The 18,860-nt window shown below is 40.8% G+C and overlaps 1 protein-coding gene across 2 annotated transcripts in view; it reads right to left on the bottom strand.

Annotated features, from left to right (window-relative positions):
* vti1a (vesicle transport through interaction with t-SNAREs 1A) overlaps nt 1-18,860 on the bottom strand; it is a 276,275-nt gene that overhangs the window by 177,641 nt on the left and 79,774 nt on the right. For both annotated transcript variants that reach the window (XM_088323629.1, XM_088323628.1), the window contains exon 5: nt 7,941-8,025. In XM_088323629.1, coding sequence (XP_088179755.1) covers nt 7,941-8,025 — 85 coding nt within the window. The remainder of the gene's footprint in view (nt 1-7,940; nt 8,026-18,860) is intronic.

Below are 18,860 nucleotides of genomic sequence, written 5' to 3'. Positions count from 1 at the left end.
ATCTCAGCAGTCATCCAGGCCTTCTGATTGGCACGGGTGCAGATGGTTTTGGTGTTGCTGACGTCCTATGCGCATTTACTGATGTAGGCTGACACAGACATGGCGTACTCATCTATGTTTATTTTGTTGTTGTCAAGTCAAGTCAAGTCACTTTTATTTGTATAGCCCTAAATCACGAAGAGTCTCAAAGGGCTTCACAGATCATTACACTATATTACACAGACTATTTCTCAGAATATTATCATACATTCCCCTGCTCTGGAGCCGACAAAAAGAGTAGGTTGTAAGTGGCAGCCGATTTAAACATGTCCCAATCTATGCATTCAAAGCAGTCCTGTAGTGCCTCCATTGCACCCTCAGTCCACACCCTCACCTGCTTCACTGTAGGTTTTTCTCTGATCAGCAGGGGCTTGTATGCAGGAATTAGCATAACAGAAAGGTGATCCGATGAGCCAAGGTGGGGGCGGGGGGCTGCTCTGTATGCTCCTCTGATATTTGTGTAGGCCAAATCCAATGTGTTCCTACCTCTTGTAGCAAAGTCGACATGCTGGTGGAAATGCGGGAGAACTGTTTTCATGTTGGACTGGTTAAAGTCCCCCGCAGCAATAAAAATGCATTCGGTGTAAGCATGCTGCAGGTCACTCACAGTTCGGTAGAGAACGTCCATTGCCTCCTTTGTATTAGCGCTGGGGGGCATGTACACGGCAGTAATGATAGTAGCGCTAAACTCCCTGGGGAAGTAGAAGGGTCTGCAAATCACCGTCAAAAGTTCAAAGTCCCGTGAGCAGTGATTTGAGATTATCCTAGCATGTCTACACCAGTTGTTGTTTGTATAAATGCATAGTCCGCCACCCCTGTTCTTACCGGTGAGTTCGCTGCTCCTATCAGCGCGAAATGCAGTTAGCCCCACATTGCTAACAGCGTCAGCCGGGATCGATGAGTTTAACCATGTCACCGTAAGAATTATAGCGCAGCAGTTCGTCATCTCGCGGTTTGATGTAAGTTCCACTTGTAAATGTTCCAGTTTATTGTCCAGAGAGCGAACGTTGGAGAGGAAAATGGATGGGAGAGTTGTTTTGAAGGGTTTTGCCTTTAGCCTAGCTGTTAGCCCGGCCCGATTACCTCGCTTCCTCCAGTCACACCGCCTTCTCTTGCTACTCTGCTTCGCTGCTTTGTAGGCCGCTGGGGCTTGTTTACCTAGCACTCCGAGGATAAGTAAACACTCCAGAGTGGTCGTAGCAACGAGCGCTGGATTTCTGGATGATCGCATATCCAGCAAAAAACTGCGATCGTATATTAAACTGCAGTTAGAGTTGACTTTGTTCGCCGTCAAAAACTAAGTCGAAGACTGGGATTTATGACCAAAATGTAAGAAACTGTAGCGAGCCGATGCAGCCGCAGCCGTACAGGGCGCAGCCATTTTAATTAGTGACTCATAATTGAAGATAACCTATATCCAGTCATCCATAGTCCATGATTGCCTCTTTGTAGCCCATTGCAGTCTTTTTCTTTGTGATTAAGCGTCAACAATGGTCTCCTTTTAGCTTTACCAAATGAAAATCCCATTTCCTTGAGGCCAGTTTGCACAGTTCTGTCACATACATTGACCTCAACTTCATCCCATTTCCTCTTTTCAGGTCATATGGCCTTTAGTTGTTTGTCTTGATGCCTACATGTATTTCTTGGCCTACCAGTATGCTTGGCCTTTCCATGCTGTTTGTACTTGGTCACAATCTTGGATACAGCTGACTGTGAACAGCCCATATCTTTGGCAACCATACGAGGTGAGTTACCTTCTTCAAAATTCTGTCTTAAGTCTCAAGAGACATGTCTCTGGTTGGAGCCATGATTCTTGCCAATCCACTTAGTCCAGGAGCCCTCCCAGGTGTGATTGCTGCACTGTATTTAACTGCTGACTAACAAGCAGACTTAATCGAAGCCAGGTACCCAACAAGGAAAGGAAGTTGACAGGGTAGGTCATTATTTTCTAATAAAATTCACTGATTTGTTTTTTTTTTTTCTCAGAATTAAGTGATTCCCTATTTTTTTCGCAGCACTTGTTCTATAGAAAACACATTTACTGACCAATGCAATGTTTTTTTAAAAAAATATTTTTGTGTTTTTGAATGCCAATATGTTGCATTTTTGGATGAGTGAAGGCTCGCCCAAGACTGGTGATTCCATACTTTTTGCTAGGTGCATGCCCACTGCGAGAGGGATAAGCTTAAAAGAAAAATCAAGGAATCACAATGCATGGTTTTTTAACAATTTATTTGTTTGAAATAGCTTCAAGAACGTATTTGAACACCTGTGTATAATCTACAATTCTGACCCTGAAAGACCTGTTAGTCTGCCCATCAGAAGCACTCCATGTATCATCCTGAATCAGATGCACTTGTTTGAGGTTATTAACTGCATAACGACACCTGTCCACCCCATACAATCAGTAAGACTTTAACTTGTAACATCGCGAAGACCAAAGAACTGTACAAAGACACCAGAGACAAAATTGTACACCTCCACAAGAATGGAAAGGGCTACGGAGCAATTGCCAAGCATCTTGGTGAAAAAAGGTCCACTGTTGGAGAAATCATTAGAAAATGGATTAAGCTAAACATGACGGTCAATCTCAATCGGAGTGGAGCCTCATGAAAGATATCACCTCGTGGGGTCTCAGTGATTCTAAGAAAGGTGAGGAATAAGCCCAGAACTACACGACAGGAGTTGGTCAATGACCTGAAAAGAGCTGTGACGTCCGTTTCCAAGGTTACTGTAGGTAATACACTAAGACGTCATGATTTGAAATCATGCGTGGCAAGAAAGGTTCTCCTGCTTAAACCAGCACATGTCAAAGCCCGTCTTAAGTTTGCATATGACCATTTGGATGATACAAAGGAGTCATGGGAGAAGGTTTAGTGGTCAGAAGAGACCAAAATAGAACTTTTTGGTCATAATTCCACTAAGCGTGTTTGGAGGAAGAAGAATGAAGAGTACAATCCGAAGAACACAATCCCTACTGTGAAGCATTGGGGTGGTAACATCAAGCTTTGGGGGTGTTTTTCTGCACATGGGACAGGACGAGTGCACTGCATTAAAGAGAGGATGACTGGGGCCGTGTATTGTGAGATTTTGGGGAACAACCTCTTTCCCTCAGTCAAGAGCATTGAAGATGGGTCGTGGCTGGGTCTTCCAACACGACAACAACCCGGAGCACACAGCCAGGAAAACCAAGGAGTGGCTCCGTAAGAAGCATATCAAGGTAAGGGCATTGCCCCACCAGTCTCCAGACCTGAACACAATCGAAAATCTTTTGAGCTCCGTGTTTCTCAGGGGCAGCCGAGAAACTTGACTGATCAAGAGAAGATCTGTGTTGAGGAGTGGGCCAAGATCCCTCCCTGCAGTGTGTGAAAACCTGGTGAAGGACTACAGGAAACGTGTGACCTCTGTAATAACAAACAAAGGCTACTGTACCAAATATTAACATTCATTTTCTCAGGTGTTCAAATACATATTTGCAGCTATATCACGCAAACAAATCATTAAAAAACTCATGCATTGTTATTTCTGGATTTTTCTTTTTGGTTCGTCCCTCTGACAGAAGACATGCACCTACGGTGAAAATTTCAGACCCCTCTATGATTTCTATATTTATATGTGTGTATATATTTATATGTGTGTGTATATATATATATATATATATATATATATATATATATATATATATATATATATATATATATATATATATATATATATATATATATATATATATATATATACACATACATATAAATCAGTGCCGGGACACCAGGGCAGAAATCTCAGTTGCCTGCCCCATTTTCACAACTTAAAACACAATAAGACGACTAATCGCAAAAAAAAAAAAACATTGTTGCATAGTATTAAGGAATGATAATCAGAATATATAACAGAACAACTCTTTAAAATTAAGTTTGATGTTTATGACATTGTGGTTTTCCATCTGCCATCAGTATGTACCTGTAGTTACTCATCTTCATTCATGAAAACGTTGCGTTGCGTCGTCTGCTACAAGCTACGTGAACTCCTCTTTCCACGATGCTTTTAAAGTACGTTTACGTTTTGTCATCAATTTTGTTAGCTTCTTTCGAATCTTTCTTCTGGGGCTAAGGTTTTGGCTTGATTCCTACCACTTATCGATTTTTCCTGTGTTCTCTGTGCGTCTACTTTGTAAAATGATATGCAAATGCACGACCTTGTAACGCTCGGGACAGTCAGGAAGCACGAAATTATTCGATGCAAGCTGCCGAGTATGCAAATGGACTCCATGCACGACTTACTTCCGCGTTCGAGTAAGGATGATTAGTCATTTCCGGTCTCTCGTAAACAGCACAAACAAAGCACGAAATAACGTAGAATCAAATGCCTTAAAGGATTATGTATGCTGTTTTAAAAAAAGTGAACTTAGCTACGTGTGGGCTAGAAGTTCATCCATATGCACCGTGGTTGGGTGCATCACCTGATGGGCATGGTATATGACCCTATCGAGAGACCATCATTTGGGCTCGTTGAAATTAAATGCCCAAATATACAAAGTTACATAGATTGCAAGTACCTCAAAATTGATCATGGTGTGCATAAGCTGAAAGAAAGCCATTGCCATTATTGGAAAGTCCATGGGCAGTTGCTGATTACAGGACTTGAATGGTGTGACTCTGTTATCTTTGCCAATGAAGACATTCTTGAGCAGCACATTCACAGAGACAATGCTGTGTTGCATTGTATGAAACAAAAAGTTGATTTTTTTTCTTGTACACGTATATGTCAAAATACCTTTCAATGTGCAAATAAGTTGACATGGAACAAATTTCATTGCAATACTTTAATTACAGAAAAAGTCAACGAGCTGCAACGAGAGCTTTGTGTGTAATTTAAAGAAAGCAAAAACACAACACAAAATTGAACACTAAAGCATATTGCAGGTAAGTTATCAGGAGTCAAATATCTCTACACATCTGTGGGCATTAGCTATCAGGTCTGAGGTTTGAAAATGTCGGCTACACACTCGAGAGCTACTTTTAACAATTAAGTCGTCTCTTCGACTTTTGATGACCCACCGTTTTCATAATTCGGAGTTTTGGGGAAACGTATGGAAGCTCAGGACCGAATTACAAGTAGCCGATGCTGTACATTTGTTTAGAAAATTACTTGGTTTGTACTTGGCAAATCGAAGTTTCTCTAAATGTTGACATATTTGGAGAAGCTCAGAATGTTAGTATAGTGGTACCTCTTCATATGGGCTTAATTTGTTACAGGATCGTGGTCTTAGCTTGAATTGCTCGTGTGGTGTAGGAATGAGTTCTTATCAGTGTCCGCTAATCGCACTGAACCACTTTAATTTCACAGCAGTAGTGGCTGGCCGAACTGTCTCCCCGTTTTTTAAAACAAACATTTGTGCGTTTACAAGTCATTTTGACCTTCGGTGGGCATAAGAAGAGTTGAAATTAACTGCAAATAACGTCCAAAAACAAATCCGTGTTCACCTTTGGCGGGTTTGTTGCTAGCAAAACATTGAGACTAGCCCTGACTGGAAATTTCCAACCATCCTGAGATTTTTCCGGAAATACGTCATTGTTTCTCTTGCATAGAGCCTATTGGCAAACGAACCGAAATTCCAAAATTTCCAAACCGAACGAAGATTTTGAAATCTGAATAAAGCAAACGTTTGATGTAAAAAATAAATAAAAATAAATAAAAACTAAAACAATTTTTTTTTCTTTCTTGAAAAAGTTGTCGGCCACCCGTTGTGTAAGTTGTACGCCCGACGTAAAAGATGCACGCCCCGGGCGATATACAATGGAACCTCGGTTTTGGAATGCCTCTCAGTTCGAACAAATCGGAGTCCGACCAAAAATTTCAAGAAATTCTTGCTTCGCTGTTTGGTCAAAAAATCGGAGTTCGAACGCCGGTAATGCGTGAGTGCGTACGCTAGGGTGCGATGCTGAGCGGCGTACGGGTGTAGATCACTCTTTTCGTGACCAACTGTTATCGCGTGCGGACGTGCTTTGTTTTGCTTTCGCTTTTAATATAGGTGTACGAAGTGTTTTAGCCCCTAATTATGCCTCAGAAGAAAGTCAGTGCAAGCAGCAAAGTTGCTACAGGTGAAGTAGTGCGTACAACTATTGCATTTAAGAAAGAAATAATAGCAAAATATGAAGGAAGTGTGCGAGTGTCTGATCTTGCTAGGGAATACCCCACTGTCCACCTGTGCCTTCTGCTGACCACCACAAAGGTAAGATATCCTATTCATAATTCTTTTCTTTATCCTTTTTTTTTTTATTTTTACATGTTCATGTTAGCGTAATCTTTCGTACGGAAAATTACGATAACGCGAACGTACGATTAGCCTGGGTTAGCTTTATGTTTACGTTGAACATTCAAGGTAAATATTCAGGGTGTTGGAACGGAACCCAACTTTCAGGGTGTTGGAACGAAGCCCCCTTTCCAATGAACCACTCACCACTTGTTGTGGAGACCCGGGTGTTAAATGACGTGTAAAAGACCTGATTTTTTTATTTTTACACATTCATGTTAGCGTAATCTTTCGTACGGAAGATTACGATAACGCGAACGTATGATTAGCCTGGGTTAGCTTTATGTTTACGTTAAACATTCAAGGTAAACATTCAGGGTGTTGGAACGGAGCCCAACATTCAGGGTGTTGGAACGGATTAAATTGATTTACATTATTTTTAATGGGAAAAATGATTTCGGAGATCGAACAAATCAGTTTTCGAACAGGGTTCTGGAACGGATCATGGTCGAGAACCGAGGTTCCACTGTACACACACACATATATATATATATATATATATATATATATATATTATATATAGGGCAGCACGGCGGCGCAGTGGTTAGCGCGTGTGCGAGTTCTGAGGTCATGAGATCGAACCTCCTGTGTGGAGTTTGCATGTTCTCCCCGTGCTTGCGTGGGTTTCCTCCGGGCACTCCAGTTTCCTCCCACATAGCAAAGACATGCAAATTAGGTTAATTAACCAGTCCAACTTGTCCCTTGGTGTGAATGAACGAGCGAATTGTCTGTCTCTGTGTGCCCTGCGACTGGCTGGCAACCAGTTCAGGGAGTCCCCTGCCCACAGCCCAAAGATAGCTGGGGTGGGCTCCAGCACCCCCGTGACCCTACTGAGGATAAGTGGTGCAGGTAATGGATGGATATATATATATATATATATATATATATATATATATATATATATATATATAGAACATGATGACACATCAGCAAGTCCACCTCTGAATGGCTCTAAAACAAAACAAAATTAATGTTCTGGAGGGATCAAGTCAAAGTCTTGATTTAAATCCAATTGAAATGTTGTGATGTGACCGTAAATGGTCAGTTCATGCTAGAAAACGCTCCAATATGATACATTTGAAACAATTTTGCACAGGAGAGTGGGGCAAAATTCCTCCACAGTGTTGTGAAAGACTCATTACCAATTATTATAAACGTTTGATTACTGTTCCTGCTGCCAAAAGTGGCCAAACTTGCTATTAGGTTCAGGGGGGAATTATTTTTTCACATAGAGCGGATAGGTTTTGATTTTTGTTTTTGTGTCTTAATGAATGGAATCAACATTTCTAAACTGCATTGGGTATTTCCTTGGGTTGTCTCTATGTGATGTCAAAAGTGGTTTGATGATTTGAAACCTTTTTGAATGATAAATATGCAAAAAAACACATAAATCAAGAAAGGGAAAGATAATTTTTAACGGCGCTTTACGCAGTTCTGCACATAAAAACATCAGCACCCACCTACATTCCAGCCCACTCACACAAACACATCACACATTTCTACCCAACTCACATACCAGTGAGCCAATTTTCTGTCGTTCACTCATTCTTCACAGAACCCACCTCAATCCAAAAACAAGAATACGTACCGGTTTCCACCGCAATCTGGTAGCCGGCCTCTAGTCTCCGCGATGACCTTTCCAGTCTCTCTGTGTTGTCCAACAGATGCGCTCTCTACATCAACAACAATAAAACAGAGGAAGCGTGAGTAGGGAGGTGAAAGAATTCACAAACGTTAATTTAGAGAGAGCTGGGACGCGTTTCAAAAGATAGGCGCCGCCAGCCCTAAACGCAGAGATTGAACATGTCCGACGCAACGGTGCCGCGATTGCCAATAACCTTCACAGGTAACAATGTGTTTCTATGCAGATGAAATAAGAAGAGCATGCATGTCGGGGATGACAATGACGACAATCCAAGGGCCCATGTCCTCGTCTTTGCAACCAAAAAGCAAACGTGGGACTTTGAGGTGGTTTGTTTTGGGGAGAACAATGGCAGCTTGAGTCATGAGCAATAATCCTTTTAAGCTTCCACGGGTCTGTGCAATCACACAAATTCTGTGAGCGTCGCTTGCAATAACGATGAGCAACATCAGTCCTGTGTGTGGCCAATTAATCATTATCAAACATGTCCAAAACCTAAAATCAAATCAAGTCACAATTTGCTGATTATCCGCCAATGGTTAATTATTTTTTCACATATTAATGAATTTGCTAATGTACTCTGGGTAGGTTTCCTTGCAGGGTGGCTGGGTTCTTCCTTAGAGATAAGGTGAGGAGCTACGCCATTCGGGGGGACTCTGCTCCTCCAAATTAAGAGAAGCCAGTGGAGGTGGCATCTGATAAGGATGCCTCCTGGACGCCCCCCTTTAAAAGGACATTTTGAACATTAAATGTGGTCAAGTTATTGTCATTTTCACTTCCAGCACCACGCAATATTTTTTTTCACGTTACTCCATGGATTTTATAGTTCCAGTCCAGTTTTTTTCTGATTTGGGCATTTCCTTGTTTTGTGATCCATGTTTGTTTTTTTACTTTGAACCTCCTTTTTGTAATCAAAATGCAATCCCTTACTCAAACACCCATGCCTTGGGTTCTGCCTCCCCACCATAGGTCCACACCTCTTTCAAACTTTAATCGTATCACACAACTGTTCGATCGATACAGTATGATTAAAAAGATCTGAATGAAAACATTAATAACGATGTCCTTGACGTGACAAAATGTGGTTTGTTTTTGAAGACTGAATTGCTAGTTGCTATTTTGACATATTATAGGTCACTATTTATTCAAGGTAAGACGAATACAGGGATTTACTCATTACAATAAAGTCTTAAAGGGAGAGTGTGTATCATTTAGTGGCTTCTGGTGGTACAACAAACTTTGAATACTCAGCAAAAATACATGAACTATTATACCAATTCTAAGTAATATTTAAAAAAATCATAAGTCGAGAAATTTGTATTTCTGTTACATATGGGAATCTATACCTAGTAGTCGCCGCCATGTTTGTCTGGCATTTCGCTGCTACTCAGTGATCATTTAGCACTGGTTTTTGTTTGCGTTAGAACAGAGTGCCTTCTAGTGGTCAAATAATACACACAGGGGCTATAATATTAGGGTTTGGTCACACACATATGGTATAATGTTGTATCATTACATTTGTTGTCATGGTACAGGATACATTCAAATCCAACTGTGTTCAGTAAAGCATACTCAAAACAAGAATTACAGTGCGGATTTACGCAAACAATTTCTCATTTGATGGCCTCTCAAATACGCCAAATAGTTTGACACTCAAAAACAACTACGACAAATTGATGCCCACCACATGAGCAATGGGGAAAGGCGGAAGAAGTCGAAACTGAAGATTTGGTTGAGCTGTCAAAACACGTAGCAGCTAATCACTCAGAGGAAATGGGGAAAAAAAACACGCAAGGAGGGGGAGACAGATGGGAAATGAGCCGACACACATTTCAAAGTTTGACAATAAGAGGAAGGGGATGCTGAGAACTTGGCTTCCATCTTCTTGACATATGTCATTTAAAATAAAGAGAATTTTTCTTGGCTAAAAGTGTAGGACGGTAAGAATGGCTAGGGAATAAAGCACTCTTTATACACTGTACTGTATCATTTAATTACTTCTATGGCTACACTATTGATGCAAGAAGCGGCACATTTTGTTACCATCTGGCATCATTACCACAGTTATGGCGTGCAAATAATGAAGGCAGGTAAACTTGTTTTTTTATAATAGTGAAACAAAGTGCACAACAACTGCCAAGGTTAAAACCTTTTTTAAGTATTTATTCACACAGTTAATGTGGATAATACAGATACAAGTTGTGAAAAAAACAGCTTTAAATTAAAGTGTATTTATATGATAGTTAATGATAATAAGGATTATAAAATTCAAGTTATTGAAAAAACGTTTATCAACATCATGTCCAAAGTTTGAGGGCCAGTTATGGTCCGTGATCAAATTTTTACGGGCCAATGGCGTATGTCATAAAATTAATAATATGTGGCCTGCCAATAATGTGAACCGCAGTATAAAATAAATGACCATTTCACCAGATGATGGCAGTAGCCCTTTGGACACTTGGCCCTTGGCTTTCCGTGAAAAATGTAGCCTACCCCATTTCCAACATGGCGACTGAAAATAAAAAAAGATAAGTTATCTGTCAGGGCCGCCGCTTCCAGGACAAGTGTAATTTGGAGTACAGTGGTCTCTACATACAAAAGTGTTAAGTTACAAAGTACCTAAACAGGAAAATATTGTAGTCTAGTTCCGAAGATTGCCTTTGGTTATGAAGTGAAAATTACAGTACAGTACACGCTACTCGCCATTGCTTTAAACCTGCCTGGCAACCAGTGTGCAACCCGTGTAAATATTTTAATTATTTCCTTTTTCTTTGTTTTTTTTAAATGATGCGCATCATGTTTCATGTTTATTGTAAAGTAATATAATCCTGACATGTATTTATTTCATGTTCTGATGCTCTTTTATAATTAATTTCAAATATTGTACTGTACTTTTAAAAGAGTCGTTTAAATGGTGGATGAAGTCAAGTCTATCTATCTATCTACCTTGGTCATATCCCTCAAGAGGGGTGAGTGACAGCAAGACACACACATACAATAACAAAGAAAATAAAAGGGAAATAAATGGCCAAAAAAAAAACACACAAAAATTTTTGGACCATGGCCAACCCAATTGCCCAAACACCCGAACAAGTTAGGCACCTCGGCACCCAAGTTGGTCATGCTTTCATCCCTCCAGATGAAATGGGAAACCAGAAAGCGGCCATGTGACTCGGGTCAGGGTGACACAAGACACTCTTTTGTTCAACAGCAGGGCCCGACAGCTTTCACTGGTTTACCCCTGCCGCATCATTCGGTGCCCAGCACATCCTTAAGAACGTGTCCACAATCCCACTATCCTTTCACAACACGTCTCCACTCCTTTCTATCACCAACAAGAGCTCATGAAGTCAAGTGATAATAAAAAATCCTACAATCTCAGCAAAATAAAAAAAAAATATTTCAAAGATTAGCGTATTTTAAGATGATAGGAAAATGATGGCTGCCCAAATTCAAGAATTCTGTCCATACAATGGCAGACTATTAATTTAGTACTGTCTCAGCAATCAGCCCACTGACACAACGCCAAGGTCGAGTTCCAGAAAAGGGAATATTCACTGTCTTGGACAACAACGGAGCTGGACATCAATCATCGGGACCGTGTCTTAAAAAGACCGAAATTTTATGGTTTGGTACAGTTTCTCAGCGTATTTTCAGGAAGTTGCGGGCCTTTGCCTTGGCAAAAAAATGCTTAGAAAAGAAAATATAACTGAGGGTAATTTAATTCTCTCAAAATGCAAATCGACACCCATCATTTTGCATCACAGAAAAAGACAGACAATTTTTGTTTGCACATGTTGACCATGGCCAATCACAGATATAGCAGAGAATGATAAATGGATGTTTTTATCTGGAAGACACTGAAAAGTTCAGTATTTGGCCCCCTTCTTTTCAGCGTTTATATGCCATTAGGTTATATTATTCGCCAATATAATATCAATTTCCATTGGTACGCAGATGACACTCAACTATATCCTTCGATGGAGGAATCTGCCACACTAAACCGTGGAAATTTAGAGGCCTGCCTCACTGAGATAAAATAATGGATGTCACTCAACTTCTTGCGCCTTAACACTCAAAAGACCGAAATGTTAGTTATTGGTCCATCTAAATGCTGTGACTTGTTCTCAAAAACTGCTCTGAACATTGACAAATGTAATATCACCCAGAGTGACTCAGTTAAAAATTTAGTTGTCACATTTGACCCCAATCTGTCCTTTCAAACACACTTTAAGAATATTAATAGAACAACTTTTTTCCATCATTGCAACATTGCTAAAATTCGCCCTATGCTGTCTCAGTATGATGTGAAGATTATAATTCATGCGTTTACCTCCCGTCTCGATTATTGTAATGCACAACTCTCTCTCAGATTGAATGTCCCCCTATGCTCCGGTTTGGAGCCTTCGCTCTAAAAATGCTGGTCTACTACAGTAGTGATCTCAAGAGCCAAGAAGAGAACCGCAGGTTTAAGAGCGTTCTCCATTTGGGCCCCGGTGCTGTGGAATGCTCTTCCCCCTGATGATTCGATTTGCAACCTCAGTGGAAATGTTTAAATCTAAGCTTAAAACACACTTCTATTCCAGAGCATATGACTAACCTACATTTTTTGTTGACAACATCTGTGTATTATTTCTTATTGCAACATCCATTGTCATCCTGGCAGGGGGATTACCTCATGTGCGGTCCCTTCTCAAGGTTTCTTAATTTTCCTCATGTTGAAGTTTTTGAGTTTTTCCTTGCCCTTATGTAGGTTTTAGATCAGGGAATAGTCTAATAATAGTGTGTGGTTTGCAATAATCTGTGGTCTGTGCAGCCCTTTGAGATTCCTTGTGATTAAGGGCTATACAAATAAACATGACTTGACTTGACATTTGGGATTTCATTGCAGCAAATTAAGCATTACAGAGAATACAATTATTTTGGGTCATTTTAGTTTAGCTGTTTTTTAGATGAATGTTTTCAAGTAATCTGTCTTAAACTGCAGAATTATTTTATTCAATAAATTTGAGAACTGGAAATATTTTGGGTCGTGGATTGTAATCAGGGGGGAATGGTGGGTCCTGATGTCAAACCTATTAAAAAAACACTTGTTTATTAGACACTAAAATTAAGGAAAAACTAATATAACTTAATTTTATATTTCCATGATGACAGGTGGGGCACAGTCTTAACTGCCTCTCCTGACTCCATTTCACTGGTGGACACAGAAAATAAGGAGAGAAAACATTTTGGATGAACAGGGGAGAGACCCCAACATCAGATTAGATATTTCAACTTTTTATGAAGGCCCTCTCCTACACACTCTTTTTTATTAATCTCCAAGGTTTCAAAAGCAGATCTGCTCTAAAGGATGTAAAAAATAAAGAAACATGAGTTAGGGTCCAGGTAAATTGGGGCCTCATTGCGTTTTCTACAAGATAAACATACTCTGCTTTTCTCAAATATGTTTTTTTTTAAAATTCCCTATGGAAAAAAAGACCTAAAAATAAGAAATAATACGATTGAATTTATATGGAATTGAATAATAAGCAAATATACATAATCTATCATATAAACATGCATTTTCAATACTTGTAGGTCAAGAAATGTGTAATCATTTTACCTAACATGAAACTCACCAAGAGAGCAATAACATGATTGTGTGCCATCTTGCAGCATGTACCCGAAAAACCCCAAACTTGGCAAGAAAAATTCTGCTCTATGGTTACTTTTGAGTCCCTTTAGTATGTATTTTTACTTGCTTTTTAGTACTTGTTTTCAGTTGCATCACACTATACAATGAAATTTAATGATCAAATATTACAGAGTTTGTCTACTTACTAGGGCCTTAAAAGATGGTGATCAGCAGGAGCTAAAACGAGTACAGAGGGAGCTCAGAGTCCAGCTCCAGGAAGGGAAGGAGCAGTACAGGAGGAAGTTGGAGAAACAGCTGCAGAACAACAGCAAGAAGGAGGTGTGGGAAGGCATGAAAACCATTACTGGCTGCAGCACCAAGCAGGGTGTGGCTGTGGACGTAGATGTGAGGAAGGTCAACCAGTTGAACAACTTTTTCAACAGGTTTGACTACCCCAACTCATCCTCACCCCAGAGTACTGCAGCTGTCCCTCCCCCTCTGGACACTAGCACGGAGGTCATCCCCGTCCACTCAAGATAACTGCGGCCCAGGTGTGTGGAGAGCTGAAGAGGCTGCGAACCAGCAAGGCAGCTAGTCCAGATGGAGTACCCCCCCGACTGCTGAAGGCCTGTGCGTTGGAGCTGGGAGACCCTCTACAGCGCATCTTCAACCTGAGCCTTGATCAGGGGAGGGTCCCTCAGCTGTGGAAAAGATCATCCCAGTCCCAAAGAAATCAAGACCTGAGGAACTCAACGACTTCAGGCCGGTCTCCCTGACATCACATGTGATGAAAACTATGCAGCGGTTGCTGCTGCACCACCTGAGGCTACAGGTCCGTCACGCCATCGACTCTCTGCAATTTGCTTACCAGGAGAAGGTGGGAGTGGAGGATGCTATAGTCTACATACTACACCGATCCCTCTCTCACCTGGATAGGGCTAAGGGGGCTGTGAGGATTACATTTTTGGACTTCTCCAGTGCCTTCAATACCATACAGCCTCTGCTACTGAGTAGGAAACTGACAGAGATGGGAGTTAGCTCACACCTTGAAGAATGGATTACGGACTACCTGACAGGCAGACCCCAGTATGTGAAACAGGGGGGCTGTACATCGGACACTGTGGTCAGCAGCACAGGATCTCTGCAGGGGACCGTGCTCTCTCCGTTCCTATTCACTCTGTATACATCGGACTTTCAGTACAACTCTGAGTCCTGCCACGTGCAAAAGTTTGCTGATGACACTGCGATCGTGGGATGTATCAGAAATGGGCAGGAGGAGGAGTACAGGAAATTGATTCAGGACTTTGTCCAATGGAGCGACGCAAACCACCTGCACCTGAACACCACCAGGGAGATGGTGGTGGACTTCAGGAGAACTAAAACTCCCCCGGTTCCTGTAACCATCAAAGGAGAAGGTGTAGAATTTGTCCAGACCTACAAATACCTGGGTGTGCAGCTGGACAACAAACTGGACTGGACTGCCAACACAGAAGCTCTATGCAGGAAAGGTCAAAGCAGACTTTACTTCCTCAAAAGACTGGCCTCCTTCAACATCTGCAAAAAGCTCATGAAAATATTCTATTGCTTTATTATTGTATTGTTCTCAGCGAAAGGATGCTGCTGGAAATGTAAATTTCCCTGCGGGGATGAATAAAGTATCTATCTATCTATCTACTGTACAATCCTTTCAGTTGCGGCTAGGAAATACCAAGTTTTTACTTTTTTCATTTGAAGAAAAGCTAAAAAGTAAGCAGAAAAGACAGATGGATGGAATTAAAGATATCTGAAAGACGAGGTTGCACAACAGAATACAGTGACATCGAGTGGTCCAATAATACACACTGTCCCTTTAACTTTCATATTAAATCATCCTGAGGGCCAGAATTGGCCTCCAGACTGTGAGATTGATGTAGGCCTGGGCAATATGATCAAAAATTATCATGGTAAAACATTATCTGTCGATATCAATAATTCTCTCAATGATTCCTTTTACAATTTAAATCAAATGTTCACCCCAGAGTAAAATTTGGCAAATTCCAAAGCTGCTTTAACCAATCTTTAATGTCACAACAAAGACGCATTGTGACAAACTGTTACACAGCATTTCACAAATTTGAGAAACATTGAACAATACCTTCTCAGAGGCAAAGCTGGTCAAGTCAAGTCAAGCCACATTTATTTGTATAGCCCTTAATCACAAAAACTGCACGGCTTACAATTACACCATCCCCTGATCATAAACCAACATGCAGGCAAGCAAAAAATCAAAACCTCAGCACGAGCAAAATAATTAAGCTTGAGAAGGAGCCTCACTAGTGGTAATCCCCCCTCCAGGATGACTAGGGTGCGCTAGATTAAGCATTGGGTAACAGTACACAAATCATAGTGAACATCAATAAAAGAAAACAATTGGTAATATGTTGAAATTCGTCCAGAGAGTGCATGACAGCAACGACGCCTCTAGCCTGTAAAATAGTCCAGAAATTTCATAACAGCAACAAAGCAGCTTCCCACGGTTTCAGGGATACACAGGTAGCGCCTTGCTAACTGGCTCATTAGTGGAAAGTTTTTTTCATGGGGCCTGGTGCTTGTTGAATGTCTGCTTACACTTGTTTGGGGCTGGATTGTTTTTCCTCCTGTGTGTTCAAGTGGGTGACACTGTTTTAAAATCTCTCATTTTGACCGAGTTGTAGTACTTTTGTTTTCACTGTGTGAGCCGCCCTCCCGCAATTCCTGTGAAATGATTGCCTAGTGCTTGTAACCTTCTTCGGCTCCTGAATGTTGGTCTGTAATTTGCATTTTCATTGCATTAGCGCCCCCATTTTCTCTGGTGGTTGGGTGGTAATTGCATTTTGAATGATCGACTTTTATCAAACCTTAATTTGATTTATCGTGGCAAAATTTATATGAAGATATTTTTTATTGCCCAGGCCTACCCTGAGGAAATAAGGAACAGCAGTGATATCTAATAGTCAAAACACCGAACTAGCATTCAATCTCCTTTGCAGGTTTCCAATCCTAAAAACAGAATAAACTATCACCGACCAATAAATTGGTTGAAACAAATGGAGCTACCAACAAAGATGGAGAACACTTCCCTTCCTTCGGTTTCTATAAATGTCATTTCAAAAATCATAAAAGCCTTTCTTTCGTAGCTTAAAGCAAGGACAAACTAAAGATGTGTGCAAGCAGGAGGAAGTGAGTTTTTTTTTTTTTTTTTTTGGGCGTGAGAGGCGGTTGTGCAGCTTTGGCGAATGGCGACGGGTTCTATAATGAGCCCCCACGGAAGAGCCGAAGCGGCGGCGGGGACGTATTGACGCGAAAAGTCGGAGCAAACACACCTCGACCATGGCTGCAGCTCGTGCACGGGAACGCTGACAGAGTGGCGCACCCCCCCACAGCTTCTTCAAAGAAGCCCAAGTGATTAGTATGTTATCATTACCATTGGAAACGTGATTTTTCTATTCCCTCTTGGCAAAAGGTGACACGTCTCGGGGAGAGACGGCCGGCAGACTCGCTTCGATGGGAAGCCACTTCAAAGGCCTTCTCCCCCTGTATCTCTCTCGCTTCTCTTCCTTCGTTCTGGGCCGGGGGAGTGTGCGGAAGGCGGTGGGGAGAGGAGGTAGCGCTGGAGGTGGCAGAGTAGGATATGTGTGTGATCATTAAGAATAATGCGCCCTGAGTTAGACGTCGAAAGAACCCAAGGCAAAAGGGTAAAGGTTCAGCCGCTAAGAATGCAATAATGACACGCTGCCATGCGCCTAATAGTGACACAAGCCCAACGGGGAAAGAAATTTTTTTTTTACTTTTCCTTAATTCTTGACATAAGTGTCGGGGGAAAAAAGGCACTTCTGCAAATGTGAGGAATCATTGGCATGCAAATTAGTATTTTCCGCACTATAAGGCGCAACGGATTATAAGGTGCAGCCCCAAAATTAGTCTTTAATGATATATTTTTTTACATATATGAGACGAATTTGAAAAAAAAAACCTAAAGTAATTTTGCACAAACCATTCAAAGTATAGAGCTTTAGAAAAATAAATAGCCTATCTATACCAGGTATCATAATTTGTTATGGTATTGGTACTCACGATCGAGTATCAGCTACCGTTTAACAATCAGGAGCGGGAAATGAAAGGAATCGTAAATTTAATAATGAACTAATGTCATTTGGCACAAAGGGTTCAGAGTAAAGAGATTTTGAAAAAAATTACCTCTAAAATGACACCCAAGACAAATATAGCATAGCATAGCATTACATAGCATAGCATAGCATAGCATAAAGTAGAATGGAATAGAATAATCTTTATTGGTATTGATTACAACATAGTGATTATTGTTTGCAATGAGATAAGACATGGCACTCCAAGACAAAAAAGATAAAAATATAGGCTGGAAAGAGAAAAATGAGATGAAAGATTGTCTGGATAAAGAGGCAAAAATACAAGGTAAGTGCTTGGAGACGACATTCCCAGTGACTAATGGGGCCCAGTTTTACCCAGGGCAAGACTTTCATTGTAAAGATATAAAGTGCATGATAATGGAGGTTTGGGCCTAAAGCTTCTACTACTTCTAGGTTTGCCAGTAGGCGCGTCCCGATGTGAAAGATCTGAGAAAATCACCAGAGGTGCAAGCCCCAGTAACCGGAAGGAGTTCGTGTTATCCAAAGCATGAATGTCTATGTGATGATACTCAAATGACTAAGTTGTAAGTGCAACTTTCTTTTGTACTAATAGTGTAATGAAAAATTGTGTATTGTAAAAATACTGCAATGAACAGTGGTGCGTTAACATTCACTGCGTCAATATGACCCACATATATTTAATTCCATAAAAGTCAGAGTTTCAAAAAATTACAATTTATAATAGCTGCCACAAAAATGGGTGATTGTGCTTGAACCTTGAAAAGAAAATGCTCTAAAAAAGACTAAACTTCGAATAAATACCATATTTCCCACACTGTACAGCGCACCTGATTATAAGGAGCAGCATCCTATAGAAGTTTTTTCCTCGAATCGACGCTCGCCTACTTACGTCGATTCGACTTACGCAAAACGGTAGATACAATCATTTATTTTGGGATGTTGAAAAATATACGGACATTGCTGTAAGTATTATTTTGTAATGTGTGCACCCTTTTCCGAGTAGAGGACAGTACTTTAGTGATTCTTTCCGCCGAGTGGCACTGTGAGAGGTCACCCAGCATCCACCCCGAAGAAGACCGGCTTCTACTTCCTAGTTCGTGTGTA

The sequence above is a fragment of the Urocampus carinirostris genome, chromosome 19 (genome assembly GCF_059441175.1).
Source record: "Urocampus carinirostris isolate Australia breed hairy pipefish chromosome 19, RoL_Ucar_1.0, whole genome shotgun sequence".
Classification (NCBI taxonomy): Eukaryota; Metazoa; Chordata; class Actinopteri; order Syngnathiformes; family Syngnathidae; genus Urocampus; species Urocampus carinirostris.
The sequence above is the reverse complement of the archived record's forward strand: the minus strand, read 5'-3'. Positions and strand labels throughout refer to the sequence as shown.